This window comes from Lynx canadensis, chromosome X (genome assembly GCF_007474595.2).
Source record: "Lynx canadensis isolate LIC74 chromosome X, mLynCan4.pri.v2, whole genome shotgun sequence".
NCBI lineage: Eukaryota > Metazoa > Chordata > Mammalia > Carnivora > Felidae > Lynx > Lynx canadensis.
In genome coordinates, this window is record NC_044321.2 from 58,744,535 (window position 1) to 58,769,762 (window position 25,228).

General features: G+C 44.2%; 1 protein-coding gene across 1 annotated transcript in view; it reads left to right on the top strand.

The window, feature by feature from the left end:
* Positions 1-10,574: 10,574 nt before the first annotated feature.
* Positions 10,575-25,228, top strand: part of SLC16A2 (solute carrier family 16 member 2) — a 158,017-nt gene continuing 143,363 nt past the window's right edge. The window contains exon 1 of the mRNA XM_030305928.2: positions 10,575-11,192. Within this exon, the coding sequence (XP_030161788.1) occupies positions 10,757-11,192 (436 nt within the window). The 5' untranslated portion in view covers positions 10,575-10,756. The remainder of the gene's footprint in view (positions 11,193-25,228) is intronic.

Below are 25,228 nucleotides of genomic sequence, written 5' to 3' on the forward strand. Positions count from 1 at the left end.
GTTGTATTTTCATTTTCGTTTGTTTCCATATATTTTTTGATTTCTTCTCTAATTGCCTGGTTGACCCACTCATTCGTTAGTAGGGTGTTCTTTAACCTCCATGCTTTTGGAGGTTTTCCAGACTTTTTCCTGTGGTTGATTTCAAGCTTCATAGCATTGTGGTCTGAAAGTATGCATGGTATAATTTCAATTCTTGTAAACTTATGAAGGGCTGTTTTGTGACCCAGTATATGATCTATCTTGGAGAATGTTCCATGTGCACTCGAGAAGAAAGTATATTCTGTTGCTTTGGGATGCAGAGTTCTAAATATATCTGTCAAGTCCATCTGATCCAGTGTCTCATTCAGGGCCCTTGTTTCTTTATTGACTGTGTGTCTAGATGATCTATCCATTTCTGTAAGTGGGGTGTTAAAGTCTCCTGCAATTACCACATTCTTATCAATAAGGTTGCTTCTGTTTATGAGTAATTGTTTTATATATTTGGGGGCTCCGGTATTCGGCGCATAGACATTTATAATTGTTAGCTCTTCCTGATGGATAGACCCTGTAACTATTATATAATGTCCTTCTTCATCTCTTGTTACAGCCTTTAATTTAAAGTCTAGTTTGTCTGATATAAGTATGGCTACTCCAGCTTTCTTCTGGCTTCCAGTAGCATGATAAATAGTTCTCCATCCCCTCACTCTGAATCTAAAGGTGTCCTCAGGTCTAAAATGAGTCTCTTGTAGACAGCAAATAGATGGGTCTTGTTTTTTTATCCATTCTGATACCCTATGTCTTTTGGTTGGCGCATTTAATCCGTTTACATTCAGTGTTATTATAGAAAGATACGGGTTTAGAGTCATTGTGATGTCTGTATGTTTTATGCTTGTAGTGATGTCTCTGGTACTTTGTCTCACAGGGTCCCCCTTAGGATCTCTTGTAGGGCTGGTTTAGTGGTGACAAATTCCTTCAGTTTTTGTTTGTTTGGGAAGACCTTTATCTCTCCTTCTATTCTAAATGACAGACTTGCTGGATAAAGGATTCTCGGCTGCATATTTTTGCTATCTAGCACCCTGAAAATCTCGTGCCAATTCTTTCTGGCCTGCCAAGTTTCAAAAGAGAGATCAGTCACGAGTCTTATAGGTCTCCCTTTATATGTGAGGGCACGTTTACCCCTTGCTGCTTTCAGAATTTTCTCTTTATCCTTGTATTTTGCCAGTTTCACTATGATATGTCGTGCAGAAGATCGATTCAAGTTACGTCTGAAGGGAGTTCTCTGTGCCTCTTGGATTTCAATGCCTTTTTCCTTCCCCAGTTCAGGGAAGTTCTCAGCTATTATTTCTTCAAGTACCCCTTCAGCACCTTTCCCTCTCTCTTCCTCCTCTGGGATACCAATTATGCGTATATTATTTCTTTTTAGTGTATCACTTAGTTCTCTAATTTTCCCCTCATACTCCTGGATTTTTTTATCTCTCTTTTTCTCAGCTTCCTCTTTTTCCATAACTTTATCTTCTAGTTCACCTATTCTCTCCTCTGCCTCTTCCATCCGAGCCGTGGTGGTTTGCATTTTGTTTTCCATTTCCTTTAAAGCGTTTTTCAGCTCCTCGTGACTGTCCCTTAGTCCCCTGATGTCTGTAGCAAGAGATTCTCTGCTGTCCTGTATGCTGTTTTCCAGCCCAGCGATTAATTTTATGACTATTATTCTAAATTCACTTTCTGTTATATTATTTAAATCCTTTTTGATCAGCTCATTAGCTGTTGTTATTTCCTGGAGATTCTTCTGAGGGGAATTCTTCCGCTTGGTCATTTGGATAGTCCCTGGTGTGGTGAGGGCCTGCAGGGCACTTCCCCTGTGCTGTGGTGTATAACTGGAGTTGGTGGGCGGGGCCGCAGTCCGACCTGATGTCTGCCCCCAGCCCACCGCTGGGGCCACAGTCAGACTGGTGTGTGCCTTCTCTTCCCCTCTCCTAGGGGCGGGATTCACTGTGGGGTGGCGTGGCCCGTCTGGGCTACTTGCACACTGCCAGGCTTGTGATGCTGGGGATCTGGCGTATTAGCTGGGGTGGGAAGGCAAGGTGCACGGCGGGAGGGGGGGCAGGCTTAGCTCGCTTCTCCTTAGGTGATCCACTTCAGGAGGGGCCCTGTGGCAGCCGGAGGGAGTCAAATCGCTGCCGGAGGTTTGGCTCCGCAGAAGCACAGAGTTGGGTGTTCGCGCGGAGCGAGCAATTTCCCTGGCCGGAGCCGGTTCCCTTTGGGATTTTGGCTGGGGGATGGGCGGGGGAGATGGCGCTGGCTAGCGCCTTTGTTCCCCGCCAAACTGAGCTCTGTCGTCCGGGGGCTCCGCAGCTCACCCTCCCTTTGTCCTCCAGCCTTCCCGCTTTCCGAGCAGAGCTGTTAACTTATGACCTCCCAGACGCTAAGTCGCGCTTGCTAAGTCGCGCTTGCTGTCGGAACACAGTCCGTCAGGCCCCTCCGCTTTTGCAAGCCGGACTCGGGGGCTCTGCTTGGCCGGCGAGCCGCCCCTCCGCCCCGGCTCCCTCCCGCCAGTCCGTGGAGCGCGCACCGCCTCGCCGCCCTTCCTACCCTCTTCTGTGGGCCTCTCGTCTGCACTTGGGTCCGGTGACTCTGTTCTGCTAATCCTCTGGCGGTTTTCTGGGTTATTTAGGCAGGTGTAGGTGGAATCTAAGTGATCAGCAGGACGCGCGGTGAGCCCAGCGTCCTCCTACGCCGCCATCTTCCCAGAATCCTCTGGGCCCTTGTTTCTTTATTGATTCTCTGTCTAGATGATCTATCCACTGTTGTAAGTGGAGTATTAAAGTCTCCTGTAATTACCACATTCTTATCAATAAGATTGCTTATGTTTGTGATTAACTGTTTTATATATTTTGCTGCTTTCAAATTTGATGCATAGACATTTATTATTGTTAGCTCTTCCTGATGGATAGACCCTGTAATTATTATATAATGCCCTTCTTCATCTCTTGTTCCAGCCTTTAATTTAAAGTCTAGTTTGTCTGATATAAGTATGGCTACTCCAGCTTTCTTTTGACTTCCAGTAGCATGATAGTTAGTTCCCCATCCCCTCACTTTCAATCTGAAGGTGTCCTCAGGTCTAAAATGAGTCTCTTGTAGACACCAAATTGATGGGTCTTGCTTGTTTATCCATTCTGATACCCTATGTCTTTTGATTGGAGCATTTAGTTCATTTACATTCGGTGTTATTATTGAAAGATATGGCTTTAGAGTCATTGTGTTATATGTAGGTTTCATGCTTGTAGTGATGTCTCTGGTATTCCTTGGTCCTTGCAACATTTCACTCACAGAGTCCCCCTTAGGATCTCTTGTAGGGCTGGCTTAGTGGTGATGAATTCCTTCAGTTTTTGTTTGTTTGGGAAAACCTTTATCTCTCCTTCTATTCTGTTCTTTAACCTCCATGCTTTTGGAGGCTTTCCAGACTTTTTCCTGTGGTTGATTTCAAGCTTCACAGCATTGTGGTCTGAAAGTATGCATGGTATAATTTCAATTCTTGTAAACTTATGAAGGGCTGTTTTGTGACCCAGTATATGATCTATCTTGGAGAATGTTCCATGTGCACTCTAGAAGAAAGTATATTCTGTTGCTTTGGGATGCAGAGTTCTAAATATATCTGTCAAGTCCATCTGATCCAATGTCTCATTCAGGGCCCTTGTTTCTTTATTGACCGTCTCCTTCTATTCTGAATGACAGACTTGCTGGATAAAGGATTCTCAGCTGCATATATTTTTCTCTTCATCACATTGAAGATTTCCTGCCATTCCTTTCTGGACTGCCAAGTTTCAGTAGATAGGTCTGCTACTACTCTTATGTGTCTACCTTTGTATGTTAAGGACTGTTTATCCCTAGCCTCTTTCAGAATTCTCTCTTTATCCTTGTATTTTGCCAGTTTCCTTATGATATGTCATGCAGAAGATTGATTCAAGTTACATCTGCAGGGAGTTCTCTGTGCCTCTTGGATTTCAATGCCTGTTTCCTTCCCCAGCTCGGGGAAGTTCTCAGCTATGATTTGTTCAAGTACACCTTCCTCCCCTTTCTCTCTCTCTTCTTCTTCTGGAATTTCTACGATACGGATATTGTTCCATTTGATTGCATCACTTAGTTCTCTAATTCTCCCCTCATATTCCTGAATTTGTTTTATCTCTCTTTATCTCAGCTTCCTTTTTTCCATAATTTTATCTTCTAATTCACCTATTCTCCCCTCTGCCTCTTCAATCCGCACTGTGGCTGCTTCCATTTTATTTTGCACCTTATTTATAACATTTTTTAATTAATCATGACTATTTTTTAATTCCTTTATCTCTGTAGCAGTAGATTCTCTGCTGTCCTCCATGCTTTTTTTCAAGCCCAGCAATTAATTTTATGACTATTATTCTAAATTCTTGTTCAGTTATATTGCTTAAATTGGTTTTGATCAATTCATTAGCTGTCACTACTTTCTGGAATTTCTTTTGAGGAGAATTCTTACGTTTCATCATTTTGGCTAGTTTTCTGTCCCTTATGTGTTTTAAAAGCTTGTTGCATGCTCTGCACCTGCGAGCACTGCTATATTAAAGGAGGGTCATACACTGTCTGGGACCTGGCCCTTGAGGAAGTGTTTTTTCGGAGATTGTTACTTGCTCTGTGTTGTTGTGACTTTGGTTATTTTATTACCTTATTCATAGTGATATTTTGCACCCTCCACCAGGTGTGCATTGATGTCTTCCTTGGAGTAGCCCTATCTTTTTTCCAGCTTTCCCATTTTCTTCCTAGTAGAATCAGTCTCTTTTCCTCCCAGCCTTTGGTGTTCAAAATCCTTTGGCTTCTATACTTCTTAGTTTGAGAGATGCGGGAAGTATGGATCTCCCTACTTCTCTGCCATGTTGGCCAGTCTACAGCATCCTTTCTTGATAATACCCCTTAACAAAGTAGAGATAGAAGGGACATAACTCAAGATCATAAAGACCATACGTGAAAGACCCGCAGCTAATATCCTCAGTGGGGAAAACCTAAGAGCTGTCCCCTAAGGTCAGGAACACACAGGGATGTTCACTCTCACCACTGCTATTCAACATAGTGTTGTAAGTCCTACCTTCAGCAATCAGACAACATAAAGAAATAAAAGTCTTCCAAATTGGCAAGGAAGAAGTCAAATGTTTACTCTACACAGATGACATGGAAAACCCAAAAGACTCAATCAAAAAACTGCTAGAATTGATACATGAATTCAGCAAAGTTTCAGGATATAAAATCAATGTACAGAAAATTTTTGCCTTTATATACACCAATAATGAAGCAGTGGAAAGAGAAATCAAGGAATAGATCCCATTTACGATTGCACCAAAACCAATAAAATATGTAGGAATAAACCTAATGAAAGAGGTAAAATATCTATACACTGAAAGCTATAGAAATCTTATGAAAGAAATAGAAAAAGACACAACAAAATTGAAAAACATTCCATACTCATGGATTGGAAGAACAAATATTGTTAAAATGTCAATACTACCCTAAGCCATCAACATATTCAATGCAATCCCTATCAAAATAACACCAGCATTCTTCACAGAGCTAGAACAAACAATTCTAAAATATGTATGAAACCAGAAAAGACCCTGAATAGACAAAGCAATGTTGAAAAAGAAAAGCAAAGCTGGAGGCATCACAATTCTGGACTTAAAGCTATATTACAAAGCTATAATCATCAAAGCAGTATGCTACTGGCACAAAAAGAGACACATAGATTAGTGGAACAGAATAGAGAACCCAGAAGTGGACACACAAATGTATGGCCAACTAATATTTGACAAAGCAGGAAAGAATATCCAATGGAGAAAAGAGAGTCTCTTCAGCAAGCGGTGCTGGGAAAACTGGACAGCAACATGCATAAGAATGAAACTAGACCACTTTCTTACACCTTACACAAAAAGAAACTCAAAATGGATAAAAGACCTAAATGTAGGACAGGAAGCCATCAAAACCCTAGAGGAGAAAACAGGCAACAACCTCTTTGACCTCGGTTGTATCAACTTCTTACTTGACATGTCTCCGGAGGCAAGGGAAACAAAAGCAAAAATGAACTATTGGAGTCTCATAAATATAAAAAAAATCTCTGAACAATGAAGGAAACAATCAACAAAACTAAAAGGCAACAGATGGAATGGGAGAAGATATTTGCAAATGACATATCTCATAAAGAGTTACTATCCAAAATCTATAAAGAACTTTGAAAACTCAATGCCCCAAAAATAAATAATCCGTGAAGAAATGGACAGAAAATGTGAATAGACACTTTTCCAAAGAAGACATCCAGATGGCTAACAGACATGAAAATATGCTCAACATCACTCATCATCAGGGAAATACAAATCAAACCACAATGAGATATCACCTCACACCTGTCAGAATGATTAAAATTAACAACTCAGGAAACAACAGATGTTGGTGAGGATGCAGAGAAAGGGGAATCTTTTTGCACTGTTGGTGGGAATGCAAACTGGTGCAACCACTCTGGAAAACAGTATGTAGGTTCCTCAAAAAATTAAAAATAGAGCTACCCTGTGACCCGGCAATTGCACTAATAGGTATTGATCCAAAGGATGCAAAAATCTGACTCAAAGGGGCACATGCACCCCAATGTTTATAGCAGCACTAACAACAATAGCCAACGTATGGAAAGAGCCCAAATTTCCATTGACTGATAAATGGATAAAGAAGATGTGGCATTTATATATATATATATATATATATATATATATATATATGCATATATATGCATATATATATATATATGAATATTACTTGGCAATCAAAAAGAGTGAAATCTTGCCATTTGCAACAATGTGGATGGAACCAGAATATATTATGCAAGCAAAATAAGTCAGCCAGAGAAAGACAAATATCATGATTTCACTCATATCTGGAATTTAAGAAATACAATAAATGCACATAATTAACATAGTGGAAGGGAAGCAAAATATGATAAAAAACAGAGAGGGAGGCAAACCATAATAGACTCTTAAATAGAGAGAACAAACTCAGGGTTACTGGAGGTGTGGGTGGGTGGGGGAGTGGGTTAAAGAGGTGATGTATACTAAGGAGGGCACTTGTTGGGATGAGCACTGGGTGTTATATGTAAGTGATGAATCACTAGATGCTACTCCTGAAATCATTATTACACTATATATTAACTAACTTGGATTTAAAATAAATAATAGTTTAAAAAAAGCCACTGTTACCACTCTTTCCTTCACTCAAGCAAAAATTGTCAGCATCATTTTTGCTTCTTCTTTCCCCTCAGTACCCAAATCTGTCAACTCTATTATAATAGTGGTTCATAGTGTCATCTCTTAGTGTTCATCCTCAGTCAGTGCCCTATTTCATACTATCAAAATTTTTTTAACCTTGTTGGCTTCCTTACCTTTTATCTTTTCAAGCCACAGTATCTTTATACACAGTTACCACAATTTTCTTTATAAAATGTAGATTTGAGGGGTGGCTGGGTGGCTCAGTTGGTTAAGCACCCGACTCTCGATTTTGGCTCAGGTCACCATCTCAGGGTCATGGGATCGAGCCCCATGTCTGGCTCTGTGCTGGACATGGAGCCTGCTTAAAATTCTCTTTATTTCTCTCTCCACCCCTCCCCCACTTGTGTGCTCTCTCTCTCTCCCTCTGTCTCTCAAAATAAATAATAAGCATTTAAAAAATAAGATGTAGATTTGATGTTTTCTGCTCAAAAATCTTCAGTGGCTCCCTTGTATATCCAAAATAGTCTACACTTCTCAGCATGCCATTTAATAACTGTGAAGTAGGTATTAGCTCCATTCTGCAATAAAGAAAAGGGAAAACAACTTGCTGAGAACCACACAGGTATGCAAAGGTAGAATCAAGATTGGAATCCAGGTCTTTTTGTGCCAGTACTCTAGCCATTATAAAATACCTTCTAAAGAGGGGAGAAAATGGTAGGTATTACATATGTTGTTAGAAGGATGGGATGATGGTTACATGATCCTGTCTTCTAAGAGGAACACATACCTTGGAGCTCACACAAATGAGCAAAGATCCCTGTGCTACCTCTTACTGGCTTTGTAGACTTAAACAACTGACTTAACCTCTTAGAGCCTCTGTGTCCTCAGTTATAACACAGGAGACTCCATCCCAATCTTATAAGGTTGTTAGGATTATATGAGACCGTGTATGTAGAGGGCTAGCATAGTGCTAGGTTCACAGGAGATTCTCAATGAGTGTTATTACCCACCCTCACCCCCCATTCCAGGGATCTAAAAACCCATTTAAGCAATGAGGAAATTGAATTTAGACAGTAGGGTATGAGATGAGCTGCAAGAATCCAGATCTATTCCTAGATGTGAGGTTGAAAATAACTTTTTTCTGGGTTTTATTCAGGTTCCTGGAAATGGACACCAAGGCTAGTGTCCCTTTGGGCAATACTTGGTCTTGTTTATGGTGAGACCCCTGACAAAAAAAAAAAAAAAAAAAAACAAAAACAAAAAACAAAACAACCATATCTTAAGCACTAGTGCCCCTTATGTGCATGATTTGTCACTCATGGCTAAAGCACTGTGAATTTTTATTAAAATGCAAATGTTTCCTGGAAAAGGTAACATACATATTAACTTTTTAACCCTGATTAACTTTCACTTACCTCTTTCTATGAGTAGAAGCCTTCTATGCCTTTATGCTTTCTCTCTTTTAGGCAGGGACACCCGACCCCTAGCCCCAGACTGTTAAAATCCTTCTCAATATTCAAGGTCCATCTAGGCCACAACCTCTTCCAGAAACCTACTGAGATTGCTCAGTCAAATCCTGCCTTCCCGCCTCTGCCCCTCTCCCAAAAAGGCAAGCTCTAGACTCCTGTGGGGAAGCTTAGGAAGTGAGGCTTTGATGTATGGAGACCTGCCTTGAATTCCAGCTTGTACTTGATTTATTTCATGACCTTAGGCTAAAAAAATGCCTTGACCTCCTTGAGCCTCAGGTTTTGTTCTTGACTAAAAAGGTGGCAGTGAAGGCGCTCTATTCGCTCAAGCAATGCCTGCTCTGCTCACCAGTATGGCTCTCGCGATTCGTGAATTTGGACAGATTACTTTCATGACAGGCAAGCTCCTTGAAACCCCTCTATTCTTCCGCCCAGTTCGGTCTGCTTTTACGTGCTTAATAACTCTACGTTCGTCTGCATCTGCCAGAGCCATGAGCTGAATTTTCACCCAGCATATAGTCTTTTCACCCAGCAAGAAGGTTAATGAGATGCTGAGTAGAAACCGCTTGGCACTCGCCGGCCTGCTAGTGGAGACCGGAGTAGCTTAGTAACCACACCACGACCTGATGATCAGTGCATAAGACGTGTGGGCCCTCAGCTGACGCAGAACTTCCCGGGATCGCGGGACGGGTCCCCAGGACTGAGGCTGGACACAGCAGCGCACTTTGGCAGGGGGCCAGGCGGCCCACAGGGCAAATCACCCATCCTGCCTCCTGGGATCCATGCGCTCTCTGGGTACCAAAATCCCCCTTACCCTCGCAGGGCTGGGGCCTTAGTCTGGGACATTCAGTGGGATTCCCACGTCTCTAAGCCTCAGGTAGGCGGACAGGGGCTGTGGGTGCTGGAAAGACACCCTTGGCCCGTGGCTCCGCAGAGTCCTGAGGGCCGGAAGATCTGCGCTTGTCCAAACTGGCGTCTTGACCCGGCCCCGACTCTTCGTTCCCCACTGAGGGACGGAGAGCCAGGAGGAGCCTGAGCTGAGCTTAGGCTCCCGCCCTGCCCGGGCCCGGCCCCCTCCGGTGCCACTGCACCTCCCTCCCTTCCTGGCCCAGCCCCCGAACCAGACCCGGCCCTCTATGGCTCCTCTGGGCTCCAGGTTGGCGCAAACAAAACCCTGATTGACTGCCCAGAGGGGCGGGTTTCGCTGCCGGGCTGTCTCCTCCCCTTCGCGTCCCGCCGGGGATTTGCCGGGAAGGGCGGGGGCAAACAGGGAGAGACTGGTGGGGTGGGAGGGGTTGTGCAGGACCGTGGGAGGCTGAGACCCCGGGCTCTAGAAGATTGTGCCCACCATCTGTCCGAAGCCTGGGCTTTCCCCCTCTAGGTCGCTTTTCTCAAGCTCAAGTGGGGGACAAAGGGACTCCCGAGGACAGGGTGGAGTCTCTCAAAGTCCAGCTCTCATCCTGGGGTCCTCAGGACCACTCCAGTTCCAGGATGCGTGTGAGGAAGAAGGGAGTGAGAGCAAAAGACAGTGGGGCTTCCCTGGAAATTTTGGGTTGATCAATGTCTGTTTGGAGCCTGTGTGGAGAAGGCACGGGAAACAGGACAATTTGTGGAAAAACCATTTTAACTCTCCCTCTATTGGGCATATGGACAAAGAAGACAGGATTCAGTAGTTTTGAAAGGAAGTTGAGGTAGGGAGCAGGGCTAAAGTACGCGGGCGAGTATGGTGAGCAGGAAGGGCTAGGGAGAAGAGCAAGGTTCTAGCGGCTGCCTGTTGAGGGAGGAAGAGGTGGGGGGGGGAAAGAGGAGGGGGAGGAGAGAGATGACATGGGGAGAGCAGAAGGGGGGTTGGACGTGGGAGGAGGAGGAGAGGACTCGAGGGACCGTCTGTCGCGGGACAGGCTGGCCAGCTGGGGCGCGGAGCCGGGAGGAGGAGGCAGCGGCAGCAGCAGTGCTCCGAGGAGCAGCAGCAGCAGCGGCGGCGGCAGAAACAAGTACCAGCCACACAGCGGCTCCTCTCGCCTGAGCAGCCACAGTCCCCCTGCCGAGATGGCGCTGCAAAGCCTGGCGAGCAAGGAAGCCAAGGGGCCCTGGCGGGAGGCAGACCAAAAACAGCAGGAGTGGGTGGGAAGCGCCGAGCCAGAGCCAGAGCCTGAGCCGGTGCCAGTGCCCCCACCAGAACCGCAGCCGGAGCCACAGCCGGAGCCACAGCCGGAGCCACAACCCCTACCGGACCCTGCTCCCCTGCCGGAGTTGGAATTTGAGCCCGAGCCAGTGCATGAACCCAAGTCCACGCCCGCCGTGGAGACCCGCGGCACCGCTCGAGGCTTCCAGCCCCCCGAAGGTGGCTTCGGCTGGATGGTGGTCTTCGCTGCCACCTGGTGCAACGGATCCATCTTTGGCATCCAGAACTCTTTTGGGATCCTCTACTCCATGCTGCTGCAGGAGGAAAGAGAGAAAAATCGCCAAGTAGAGTTCCAAGCAGGTGAGTGGCCCCGCGCACCCCTCCTGGCATTTGGACAAGGGTGTCCTCTGCTCCCACTGCTGCTGACCCCTGACCTCACAGTCGTAGGCGCCCCTTCAGCTTTCCTCTTCTACTCCTCCCCCTTGTCCCTTGCCCAGGGCACTGCTAAGGCGCAAGTTGCGGGGCTCTGGGCACCCTAAGCTGTTGGAGACTAGGCACAAGACGTCCCTTGGGTGGGACCTGGGATATTCATTGATCACATGCAAGGAATGAACTTTTTTGCCCTGGGACAAATCCAGACGCACTTTTTTTTTCTTTTAATATGCTGACCATGTGTAGTGAGAGAAAATATTTGCAGATTTTTTTGGAGGGGGAAGTCACGGAGACAGGAGAGAGTTGGGAGGCAGGGAGGGCTTTGAGAGAAATACGGTACTGCAGATCTTCGCAGCAGCCCCTGTTCCCCTACCGGGAGCCGAGGTGTTTTCTGTCAAAAACACTTTAGGAATACTGGTGACTGAGCGGAGTCAAACACAACCAGGCGTGTGTGTCTGCTGGGGACAGAAAGGGAGGGGGGGAGTACGGGTGGGGTGTGCGGCACGTCTCTTTGCCAGTGGTGGTTATGGCCCAGCCAGGTCAGGCCATCCTCTGTCACTCTGAGGAATCCAGCATATCTCCATGCCCTCTGAGCTGAACCCCAAAGCAGAGAGGCAGTCTCCAACTTCTCCTGCCAGAGAATTGTAAGGGGACTGGCAGGCTGGGCCCTGAGACTCACTCCACGCCTCCCCCAACCTGAGCCTTGCTCTCCCTGGCACTCTGAGTCTCTCCACTCTCCGAGGGATGCCTGTTTCGGCCTTAGCGGAAATGCTGGCTTTCACCTCTCCGGCTTTCGCTTGGGGCTGACATGGTCTTCTTCCCTAACACAAGCAGGGCCAGGGAGCATAGCCTTAGCTTTCTAGGCCCAGCGGCCGCAAGACTGCAAGTTTGCATTCTCCTCGCATTGAATCTGCCTGTGGGCTGGTGAAGTCAGAGGAGCCATCCTGTTTTCTCAGAAAGCCAATGACGTTGCCCTCTCAGCAGTTCTGATGAGGAGTCTAGGGAAGGAGTGAAGGATTTGGGATGCCCTCTCCCTAAAGGCTCGCTCCTTCTTGTGTCTCCTAGGGACAGCTCCACTAGACTTGCCCAAAGTTTGCCACTCAGAATAGGTGGTTTTTCATAGTGTTGCCCTGGGGCTGAAGGGTTCCCTCTTCTCGCCACCATAACATGTACTTCTGCTGCCCTCTGGGGGGGCCTCGGGATTATTTATTGAACATAGAAACCTTGAATTCTAGGGCATTCACTGGTGGATTCCCTGGGCGTTTGGACAGCTTCTCCTACCACTCTGAACCAAGGACCCATCTTTTGTTGTTGTTGTTGTTGTTTGTTTTGTCATTGTTTTGTTTTGTTTGTTTGTTTGCAGCTTCATTGGGCTGCCTTTGAAGAAGAGGTTTGGAGCTATTGGTACCTCTTGTGACCTATTGGCACCGCACAGCGTGGGCCCCACTTGAAAGTTAGACTGTGTATCAATGGCTGTCCAGGGTGGAGACTACCAGGCCACATTGATGCCTGAAAGTAGGGGGTCCCTGGACTGTGTGGAACAACTGGAAAGAAGGTCACTGCCACATTTACCCCTGGGAATACCTTTTCCTTGCTTTGATTCAGTTCAGGGGCTCCTGGGAAGGCAGCCAGGGTAGGGCCTTTTGCTGTTGTCTAGGTTACCTAGGAGGGCACCTGCTGAGCATTGCCCTGTGGTTAAAGGCAGGCTGTTGGCTTTCAGAGTCAGTGGCAAAGTCTGGGTGAAACTTCATGGGAGGTAGTGGGGGATGGGCTGAAGCTAGACCCTGGCATTCATGTCCTGTGAGCAGGCTTGGAGCTGGGCCCTTTGGAGTGTGTAATAAAACTTGGGAAAATCACTACTTTACCAGGAAGAGGTTTACTGCTGGGGAACAAACTTCAAAGTAGGTGATCATAGGGGACTCAGGGGGAGGGCTGGCTGGGACTTTCCGGTCAAGACCTCACAGTGCAGCTGGGAAGGGGGGGGGGTGCACTGGGTTGTGCAGAGCTGTGGCTGGTGTGTACTCTGACACAGACTAGGTCCATTGAAGGGGTAGGTTTACTGGTTTAAATTATGGTGAGTACAGGTCAAGAAGGGACAGAAAGGAATTTGGTATGTCCCCAGGGTCTCAGAATACTTTGGCTTAGGTCTTTGCTGTGGTGCATCTTGAATTCATGAAAGTTGTTTTTGATACTGAATACTCTTGGGAACACCTCAGTTTTTATTTTGAAGAGGTCAAGAACACCCCACCACATTCTTGAGCTCCTAGAAAATCTCATCCTTAGCACTAACTTTCTTTGGCCCCTAAGCTTTCCCAAACAACCATTCAGATCCTGAGATTACAAATGTGTCTCTGCCTCCACACGCTTTCTGCAGTTTACTCAACATTTCCCAGCAACCTATGTCACAGCACTAGTGTCTCAAGGGATAGAAGAAGCCAGTAGAAGCTTGCTAAAATGTTTACCAGCCAGTATTTGCCTAATAGCCATTCTGGGGAACTTGGAACATATACTCCTATAGTCAAGGAGGTTGGTGCACTCTCCATTTCCATTAATGTCTGACATGCCTTTCATCTCTAAAAATCTATGAATTTATGGAGGCACCACACAGCCCAGATTCTCTTTGGCTAGGCCTAATATCTTCACAGTCCTAAATCTGCTGCTGATTGGCTTTATGAGTCTGAGGTTCTGCAGATAATTGTGACTGTTATGAGGGAGCCCCAGAGGAAGGTAGTTTTGATCTATGGGAGCTAACTACACATCAGAGAGGTCTCTGGGCATGGGACAAAAAACCATGGAGAGTAGAAGGAAAGTGGAATTCAGGCCATTCTAGAGCATGCAATGTACACTTTTGTGGACTCTGTGATGTGTACAGTTCTGTGGTGACACTAGCAGTTTATCTTATGCCTTCACCTGTTTTTAAAGGGAAACCAACTTACCCTGGGTCTTATGCCTGGGAAGAATGGCAGGCAATAGGTTCCTGTGATGGAGGCAAGTGACCAAGGTCTGATTTAGGGGAAAAGGAAAAGATCAGGAGAGAAATGAGTCCATACTTTTTGCAGAGCTGGTGGGAAATTTGGGAGTCCTTCTGCCCAGACCAAGCAGCAGACAAGACAGGGAAGCCAGGCAATTTGGTGGAAAGTATAGCATGGCTTCCTGGGTTTAGAGGAGAGACTTTTGGAGGGAAGAGGGTAAAGAGGAACAAGGTAACATTGGTTGCAAGCCCCAAGTCATTATTGGAACCCAAGTGGGTTAGAGCTGAGGCAGGCTTAGGATTGGGGATCCAGGGGACAAGGTAGACCAAGCCAGAGTTGTTAACATTGGCTCAAAGCTTAGGTCTTTTTAAATGTGCTTCAGAGTAAACCCATTAGTCTGCGCTTTCCACCTTTACTGCCAGTCTACCACTGAGCCATAAAATATGATGGGAGGTATCTTTTATTGGGCAGTTCATAAGCATGTCCCTTGTAGGCTCCTAGGTTGGAGGATTGGGGCTAGGGCTCTCACCATCCATGGAAAGGGACAAGGGTCAGGAGAATTTACTACTGGGCTCAAGATTGTTCAGACTCATGGATCAATCTAATGGAGACAGAATTTTCTAGGCATGGGGAAAATGGGTACACTATGCATTTGGGCAGAGAGTCCCAAGGATGGGTGGGGTCAAAGGTAAGTTAAGCTATCTCTCATTGCTTCGTTCAATGTCTCATTGGGCTGACCAGTAAATTGCTTAATTTAGGAACCAGGTATTTTTTGAGCAAGTCTGCCAGGATCTTGTCTTTGGCTGAAGGTTTTGCATACTGTCCAGATAATCTTGACCAGGTTGGCTTAGAGCCTGCAAAGGAGCTTTGGGCCACAGGGTCATTGGCCAGGCATCCTTCAAGTGACTCTTCTGTCTTCTTTCCAATAAACTGGGTCCAAACCTAGGACCTTGACTCATACTGGAAGGGATGAGGAGAAGAGGTTGGGATATTTGGAAGACAACCAGGGGGATGCTTGTTTTAGCTGGAGTAGCTGGTTGAGGCTGGATCCCTGGCTCACTGTCCAGTGGCCTCAAATGCTCATTCTAAATATAAATCTGGACACTAAAGGGCTGGTGATCTCAGTAATACCAGCTAGACAGTGACTAAGAGACAACTTGTGCCCCTGACTTGCTCTGTGACTTTGAGCAGGTACTTTACCTCTCTGTACTTCAATTTACCTATCTGTAAGATGAGAAGGTTTGAGTAGATGAACTTTATAGCTCTGCTGTTCTATCCTTCTAGAATTAGGTTATATTTTATTCTTTACTATTCACTTGACATACATTTTGACTCATTCAGACAAAATGGAAATTTGTTAATCTATCTGCCTGAATGAAGATGCAGACAGGTTAAGAGGCAATTGGGAAAACAATGAAAAACCATGTAGATATTATTTTCCCATGTCATATGAATTAAAAGATTATAGGACTGCTTATATATACACCATTGTGGTTGAAAAGATCCACTACTTTTTATCCGTGTGTAAAGGCAACTCTGGATGTACAACTGCTTCTCCCAGAATTCCCTGCTTAGCATGGAACTGGAGCCCCAAGAGAATTCCCTCAACTTGGCTTGCTGCAGGCTAGTAGGCTAGTAGTAGTAGGTCTGTATGCTGCTGTTTCCAGTATTTGAGCCTGTTCCTAAAAAACATTAAACTATAAGCATTTATTTATGCTTCAGCTTGGACCCTTCTCCAGAAACTTAATTTCCCACAGCTCACTCTTATTTCTCAGAAATAATGGTTAGTACGACCTTGATTTGCTGTTACTTCAGGGTAGAAGAGTAAACCAAGATTTTAAATGTGACATAGTGGTTTCCTTCAGGGGGCTTCAGACAGAGAATCTTTATAGCTGGCTTAGGGCTACTGCCTGGGTCCCACTGTGGTTGGGTATGGGAGGACTGCTGTTTCAATCCTAGAGGAGGCCCTATTGGGTATCCCTGGTCAACTTCACTTTCATTCAGGGCTTAGCTGAGAGTGTGGCTACTGAAGTAGCATGCAGAGAGCTCTCTCTCATTTTCCCCTAAATTTATACTTACTTGTCACTGGAAACATTTCCTCCAGTGCCACAAAGAGTAAACAAGCAGCTGGACTGTCAACATTTGCAGAAATATGTAAAGGATGCCATCTCAACTTTTTGAACAGATCAGTTTCCCAAGACGGTGTGCTGCTTTTACCACCAGCATATTTTTGTTTTGTCTTTTTAAAAGAAAGAATCATTTACTCTTTTCAGATTGTGTAAAAGATGGAGTGGACTTTCTTGCCTTGGAACTGTCTCACTTGGGAGTCAATGAGTAAACCTTAGAGAAAAGGCTTTATTTGTAATACACACACACACACACACACACACACACCATATGCTTCACCTGAAGCCATGGATGATGAAAAAAATTATTTTCCCATCTGTTTATGGAATCAGGTTTAACATAACAGAGGCTTCTGTAGGGGTTATGGGAGATTAGCACAAAGGGCCCAGACTGAACAACTTGTTAGGTGAGAGTGATGGAGAGAATATGGCTAGCCTGGGCTGTATCTCTTGTCCTGGACCCCTTTGTAACTTCCCAGCACTGGAACTTGGAAACATTTATTATAAGTTCCTTTCTGTTTCCATCCCTCCCCTTATCCTGCATCACTCTCCATACTCAAAGGTTACTGAGAAGCGGGTTTAGAACACTCCAGCCCTCTCTCATTTTAGGGGTGATAGAGGACAAAGCCCAAGAACATTTAATTACCTACCTTGAAGGAGGGTGCTGTGGTTAGTAATATGAAATCATTTGGCACCTATTTGTGGTAGGGAATGTGGCCTGTGTGGGTGGCTTGAGGAACTACATGTGTCTTCACCCTGGTAGTCTTGCCTATCTCTATCTTCTACTTTGCTCCAGTTTCTGGGGTTGACAGGAGAAGAATGGATGAAATTGGCTGTCCCAACCATATTTTTTAGGATCCTCCTATTTTCATGGTGCATTTGTACCACCTTTGTTAGATATGCCATCCCCTTTCCTCCCAGTATTGTTATCTCTATTCTCTTTCTTTCTCTTGCTCAATTAATGGAATAACTGGAGTTCAAGATGTGATAGAGGCCCAACTCCAGCATGGATCTTGGCCCATTTCTACATACCCCACAGAGACATCTCTTCCTTTTTCCCTTTTCTTCCCTCTCTTACTCTTCACTTTCTGGGGGAAAGGTGACTTTCTATGTAGCAGTCAAGAGTGTGGAAGCCATTAGCTCTGGATTTTTGTAATAAGATAGCTACCATGAACTCTCTTTTGTCATTTCCACACTCCTTTTCATAGCCCCAGGACCCCAAACAAGGAGATAGTATTGTAGCAAGTCTTACCCAATTATATTCAACAAATGTCCTGGTCAGTTGTACCCCTTTGTCTTCAAATCCTTACTTTCCTTGTTCTGGGGCAACTGAACCTTCAGAGATTTCAGATTGGTTTTCAGCAGCTTCGGTGGTTCTTGAAGAACAGAAGTCTTCATTCCATTTTGAGTCTCATCATCTCTCTTCTTGCTAAAAAATACTACAGAATTGGTTGTAGAGGAGTCAGAGAAGGGAGGAGACAGACACTAGGTCCTAACTAGAGTTAAAAGTGCCTTCAGTGATGGTAGAAAGAGAGGAAGTAAAGCTTCCAGGTTAGTTGCTTCCCTGCTTCTATGTAGCTGAAGGGAAAAGAGGAAGGAAAATGTCGCTAAACAAGCAGTCCCTACACAATCTTTTTGCTCAATTTACCTTGTGGATCTACCCACCCACAGAGATCAGCCTCTTATCCAGGCTGAAAGGGTATGTGCATGAACTCATATGTCCAGACATATGTGTATGTGTGTATATCTTGGCATGTGATGTCTGTCTGGGCCAATTAGCACAGTTTCTTAGAACATACACCTATGAGGCTGAGATCACAGGTTCAGTTATTTGTTCAGGTCACTGAGCTTCTCACAAAGAAAAGAGTTTTTTGTCTATTTACCATTCATACTCTTCATGTGGGATTGCCACTAATCCCAAGGTTACTGGGTAAAAGCATGGAGATGACTCTCTATAAGCCCACCCTGCTACTTACTATTATTATTATTAACATTTATTTAATATTTAGCAAGTAAATTTGTGCCAGACATTATATTAAGTTCTTTACATGTACCAGCTCATTTTAATTCTCAACAACACTAGGAAATAGGTACCATTACTTTCTCCATTTTGTAGATAAAAAGACACAGGCACAGAAGTTAACTAACTTGCTTAAGCTCATATGTCAAGAAATGGCAGAGCCAGGATTTGAACACAGAGAATCTGAGTCCAGAATTCCTGCTTTTAAATATCACCTAGTACATAGTAAGGATGGGAATAGGCAGCTACCAAGGGGACTGCTGCCAAGCTTTCCATTCCTGTAGCCTCAGGGCATCCTTTTGACTAATGGATAAAAAAGATGACCAAGAAAAGGTTTAATAGACAAAAGTTTGACAGTCTTCTGATATATGGCATACTCCTCTAACTACCCATCTCACTCTACCCAGAGTCATGATCCCTGGGTACAAAAAGGGCTAGAGAAATGGTCTCTTCTTAATTGGTTAGACTTGAACAAGTCATATAAACTTCCACATCTTCAGTGTTCTCATCTGCACAATGGAACCAACAGTATTTTATAGGTCTATGAAGGATCCAATGGAATTATGTATATGAAAGATCTTTGTAAACTGTGAAGGAATTGGTGCTATTTTTATTCTTATTATCCAGTGACCTGTTCTAGCCCTTAGAAATTGAGTTGCTATACCTTTCTTTAAATGTTTCTGTAAGGAGAATCAACCCTCTTCCCCACCTTCCACCTCCCCATTCAATCTCTTTCTCATATCCCCTCTGTATTATTCTGCAACTTGATCTGGGTGTCCTGTAGCTAAGACTGGCTGTGTTTTCTTTGTTCCTCAGTTCTCTAAGAGCCCTGAGAAAGGAGGGGCCAGATCCCAGGTCATATACATTCAAGGAAACAAGACATGTTAAAATATTTACAGCTCTTGGCAGGAGCTCACAAACCTCCCTACAAGTCAAAGACTGAGTTTTTTAGGAGGAGTTGCTAGGGATTGGGGGGTGGGTGGGTTGAGTGGTGGGTGAAGTTAAGGCGTCACTTCCTCCCGAGGGTCTCTTACAGAGCCTCTGTTCTCCTGCAGGTAGTAAGGAAGAAGGAAAGGGATATTTAGGGTCAGAAGGTCTGGGCCAGGGGATATTAAGCATAGAAGGGGCCTTGCTCTTTTGTATTCAGTTTTGGAGTGGGCCAATTTCCTTGTGTTCTAAACAGGATAGCCCTGGAGAACAGAGGACGCAGAAGGCCAGAGGCTTGGAGACTGCAATAGCAGTTTTGAACAAGCATTTTAGTGACCCTTAAGGAGCTTCCATTAAGACCATTTAGTAGGCAAATCAGAATGGAAATGTTTCTATTTTTTGTTACAAACAACAAAACAAAATCTCCAAGTCTTTCTTTGAGACTAAGATTTCAATACAGTAGGATTCATCATCTTGATTTGTGGTTATTTTTTTAATGTTTATTTATTTTTGAGAGGGAGAGGGAGAGAGACAGAGTGCGAGTGGTCGAGGGGGCAGAGAGAGAGAGGGAGACACAGAATCCAAAGCAGGCTCCAGGCTCTGAGCTGTCAGCACAGAGCCGGATGCGGGGCTCCAACTTACAAACTGTGAGATCATGACCTAAGCTGAAGTCAGACATCTAACTGACTGAGCTACCCAGGCACCCCGATTTTTGGTTATTTAAATGTCTGAGCTAGAAGGCGTTTTACAGACCACCTCATCCTACCCCATCTGGTGCCTATTTTATAAGTAGAGAACGGAGTTCTGGAAAGATGTGACCTCAATCAACATTATAGTCAGATGATTATAGTGGAGATTGGTTTGTAAGAGGGTTTGGGAAATAGGTGCAAAGGATGGGGTTTTTGTCACCTTAGGGGGTCCTCAATCCAATTCACTGTCGTACTGCCCCTTCTTCTCTCCCTGAATTTTTCCAAAGTTAATCCCCAGGCATTACTTTGTGTAGATTGTATTGTGTTTTAACAAATGTGATTTATTTATTTAATATGAAACAAAATCCAAGAGGTACAGCACTGTAAAGTCTCTCTCCAACCCCTGTCTCCCAGTTACCTTGTTCCCCTCCCTAGAGGCCACCAGTGTTGTCTAGTGTGTCCTTCCAGAGATATTCTGTTTATGTACAAGCAATTGTGTGGTGTGTGTGTGTGTGTGTTGTGTGTGTGCCTACACATTCTATTTCTAAAGCACAAATGGTAGCCCATATTTCATATTATCTTCCACCTTGCATTTTATACTTTAAAATATATCTTGGATATTATTATGCATTAAATACATAAGCTCACACTCTTTTTTTATAACTGCACCGTATTCCATTATATGGGTATATCATAATTTACTTAATCAACACTTTGCTAATAGGCATTAAAGCTGTTACTAATCTTTGAATATGGGCTTTTGAATCAAACAGCACTATATTCAATTAGTTACCACATGGCTGGCTGTGACAAAGGTTTTAACTTGTTGAAATCTGAGTTTTCTCATGCATAAAATAAGGATAATAATAACATCTTTCATTATTGGTATGGAGATTAAATGAGATGAGGCATACAAAATATGTAGCATATAGTCAGCACATATTTTGTTCAATAAGTGTTATTTTTTTTCATGCTCACAAGCCCTCCCCATACCCTTTACCTCCAATTCAATTAACGTTGGTTCAATTCAAGTCAATAAGTGTTTATTATGTGCAAGGCTAGACATTGGATAAACCAGAGAAGGAAAAGTGTCCCTCAAGAAGTTTATAATTTCTTTGCAAAGACATAACATACCAAACAATTGCAGATTGTTGTTAAGTAGTAAAAACATGTGTATATATAAAATTGAGTGCAATTTTTGTGTGGTGATGTGGAAAAGGAGAGATGAGTATGAGGATTCAAGAGGAATCAAGGAAGGTTTGCTGGAAGAGTTGTAACTCAAAATGGGATTTAGCTAAGTGAAGAGGTACCTATGAATTGGGTAGTTGCAGGATGAGTGTTGAGAATTAGACACTTTGGTTGTTGCTCAGAGTCTGGGTCTTTGCCCTCTGAGAGTCCAGTGAGTCACTTTTCCCCATTAGGCCCTGACCCAGAAGACAGGGTGGAGTAGAGGGGTAGGAGGAGAGGAAGATACTGAGGACATTTGGAGAAGAGCATGGGGTGGGAGGATGTCTGGGCATTGGGCCACGGAATGAGGCGCCTGCAACTGGCTTGTAGCATAGCCTGCCCAACCTACACCACCCGCTGTTCCATGTCAGCAGCCCAGGCACTTTTTCTGAGGTCTGAGGGGAGGAATAAAGGGCAGGAGAGAAGAGATGGCAACAGCTCTCAGCTCCTTACCCTTATGCTGTGAACCCTAGGAAAAGGGAAGACTACTGAGTGGTGACAATCCCTTCTGTATGTGGCATATTGTAATTTATATCTTAGTTGATGTCTATCCTTGCAACAGAGACAGTTATGAAATAAAATACTTAGTTGAATCTCATCATGTGCCACCATCTCTGATCACAAGTGCTATGTTGAGGGGTTCTGGAAAATGGAAAGTCAGTGTGGTTCATATTTGGGGAAAATTTCACAACAGGGAAGGGTTGTGTAGAGACTTATATTCCCATTTTATAGTTGCAGAAAATGGAAAACACACTGAGAGTAAGTGAGTGGCCTAAGGTCATACACTTAATATTTAGCAGAGGTGAGGCTAACACCCAGGTATTCCAGTTCCATAGTCAATGGGAATGGATACTAGGAGCTCCCTGAAAGCTAGAATAGAGCTTTCCCTAAATTTGATAGCAGCCTGAAGTTTAAGTGTGTGGATAAGAAGAAGTGTGGTATGATGAAAAACAAACAAACAATTGGGAAGCAAAAAGTTAAGGGAGATGGAAATTAATGTCATGGAAGGAAGGATCTGGGCCTCACTAACTTGCTGGTTGGGATCAAGAAAGGTACTGGATTGGGAATCAGGAGACCTGGGTTCTGCTTTTAGCTCTGTTTACTGTCTTTGTGACCCTGATAAGTCCCTTTCTTTTTTCTTGGCCCCAAGTTCTTCACTAATGCAATGAGAAGGCTGGACCTCTCAGAGACTTAGTGCTTATAACTAGTGATTTATATAAACCAAAGAGGCCTTGGGGTGCTTCCTGGCAAGGTGATGGGGAATGGTAAGGTAGTAAGAAAACAACTTCTCTGATGAAAATGGAAAACAATTCCTCACAGATTTAAGAAACGATGAATTTTGGAAAGGATAGCTATCCTGAGTTGTCCATCCTGTCTCCTCGGAGAATTCCATCCAAGAGGGGCAAAGAGAGCATGCATGCACAAGTGAACAAGTACCTTAATGCAAAGCAGAAATTTGGTGGGACTGATTATGATATGCTGAGTCAAGATGCCTAGAAATATTTCCTGAATATTCTCCACTTTAAGACCCCTTTCCTAAGATCTTGGCTTTATCTTTAAAAAGGTGGTTGTGTCTTAAGGGTGAAATACAACTGAGAATTCTCCTTTCATGGAGCCTTCTTGAGTGAGCACTAAAGCGGAGCCAAACTGCTTGAGTAAATCCTGGCTTCACCACTTAGCCAGGTCCTTAGGCCACTTAACCTCTCTGTGCTGCTATCTCCTCATTTGTAAGAGGCGGATAGTAAGATTACTTACTGTATAGGGTTGGTAATGAGTTATATATAGCTTGGAAGAGCATCTGGCACGTGGTAAGTGCTGTATAACCATTTGATATTCTTATTATCTCACTAGTAGGCTAGTGTAACCCCAGGTGAGCCCAAGGGAGCTTAGCATTACTCAGTCAGGAATTCTGGGGGGTAAACTTACCTTATCAAGGTACCATCTGGGCTACTCTGCTGTGGGCCATCCTCAAGACCAGATTAAGATCTTTAAAGGCCTTAAAAACTATTTTTCCAAATGCCAACTTCTGAAACAATTCATTAAATCTATACTTTTCTCATTTGGGGGTGGCCCTGCTTCACTGGTGCCCTAAACTCATAACTTTGTCCACATGTTGGGTAATCCTGCACTTGTCACATCTATAAGCTCCTCCCTGAGTTCTTAGGAAACCAATGCCTGTGCGTGGTCTACACATCCACATGCAACAGTTTTGAAACCTGGATAACTCCATCTAAAACAGGGTGCTCTGTGTCCCACCTTCTAAGAGCTTGCCAAGATCCTCCCAAGCCCTGTGACCTCTTGCCAGTTGGGACCTCCCATCCTGTTACTTGGAAGGAGGGCTTATCTTTTGGAGCTAGCAGGAGAGGAGGATAAATGCCTGGAAGTCCCAGTGGGGGCCCCTGCAAGAATCTCTAAATGTTGTCAAGTTAAAATTCTCGTGCCCAGTTGGAATGACTGAGCATAATCATAGTACAGCAGAAGAATGATGAAGACCTCCTGCCTTGAGATGACTAGGAGACCATCCCTCTTCCCCTGAACCCTGACTTCTCCAAGGTCTTCAAATCAGTGATCCTGAAACCTTGGAGACATTATCATTATCTCCATTGCCTTGACCAGGTTCTAAGCAGAGAAATGGTAAACAACAGAACACTGTGTGTTCCAAGAGTCACAGTGTTTTTTTGCCATGACCTAGATTTTGCCTACTAGTCAAAAGCAAGTTTTCCTTAGATCTATAGTCCAACAAGCTAGAGGGACCTAGTGGCCAGAGTAAGGGAGGCTAGCAGAACCCCAGATGGATTTATTTTTTGCTTTGCCCTGGGATGGCACCATTCACATTCAGGCCTAGCCAGACTGGTGCTACCTGCCCTCCTCATAGGATGTCTCAGACATGAAAGGCTCAGGTAGAATGAATCATATCAGATGTTGGGAGCCTGTGGTTTTTAGGAAGAGGAAGACAGATAGCTAGAGCAGAGAATAGAGAGGGAACAAACCTATTTTCCCAGCTCCTAACTCCAGAAAGTACTCCTAATGGGCTCCAGAGTATCACCAGTGAACATCTGCTCAACAAGACCATGGCTCATCTGTGTCCCATGAGTGAACTTGGCTAATATCTCTAGCCAGGACCAGCAACCTGCATACTACTCTCCAGACCATGGCTCAACAGAGAATAACACTTGCCCTGAGGCCCTCTTTATTTTTCATGGAATTTGTTTTAGCACTAATAGAAAATCTGGCTTTGGAATGGGAGATCATAAAGTAGACCCTGGAGTTCAAATCTCCCTTGCCTCATTTCTTTCTGGGCTGTGTGGTAGGCTCAGACATGGGATCTAACATAAGATAGACCAGAATTAGAATCTTGGATTTGCTATTTACCTAATCTGAAACCTTGGCCAAATCACTTGGCCTTTCTGAGCCTCACTTTCTTTATCTGTAAAATGCGGGGAAGGAGTAATAATCTCTCACAGTCTTGTAATAAGGCTCAAATGAAAGGATGGATGTGACAACATTTATTTTATTTTTTTAAAATTTATATCCAAGTTAGTTAGCATATAGTGTAACAATGATTTCAGGAGTAGATTCCTTAATGTCCCTTACCCATTTAGCCCATCCCCCCTCCCACAACCCCTTCAGTAACCCTCTGTTTGTTCTCCATATTTAAGAGTCTCTTATGTTTTCCCCCTCCTTGTTTTTATATTATTTTTGTTTCCCTTCCCTTATGTTCATCTGTTTTGTCTCTTAAAGTACTCATGTGAGTGAAGTCACATAATATTTGTATTTCTCTGACTGACTAATATGTGACAATATTTGAAAACTGGTTTGAGCCTTATATATAAATTATCATCATGTCTACCAGGTATATAAGTTTATCTGTAGATTTGAACATGTTCTCATGCATGTATAGCTGGATTGAGGCATCACCAATGATACACATATGTATAAGTAACCACTTATGTGTACAAAATTATACACATAATCTGACCTAAAGCTTGAACTCATGATGTAG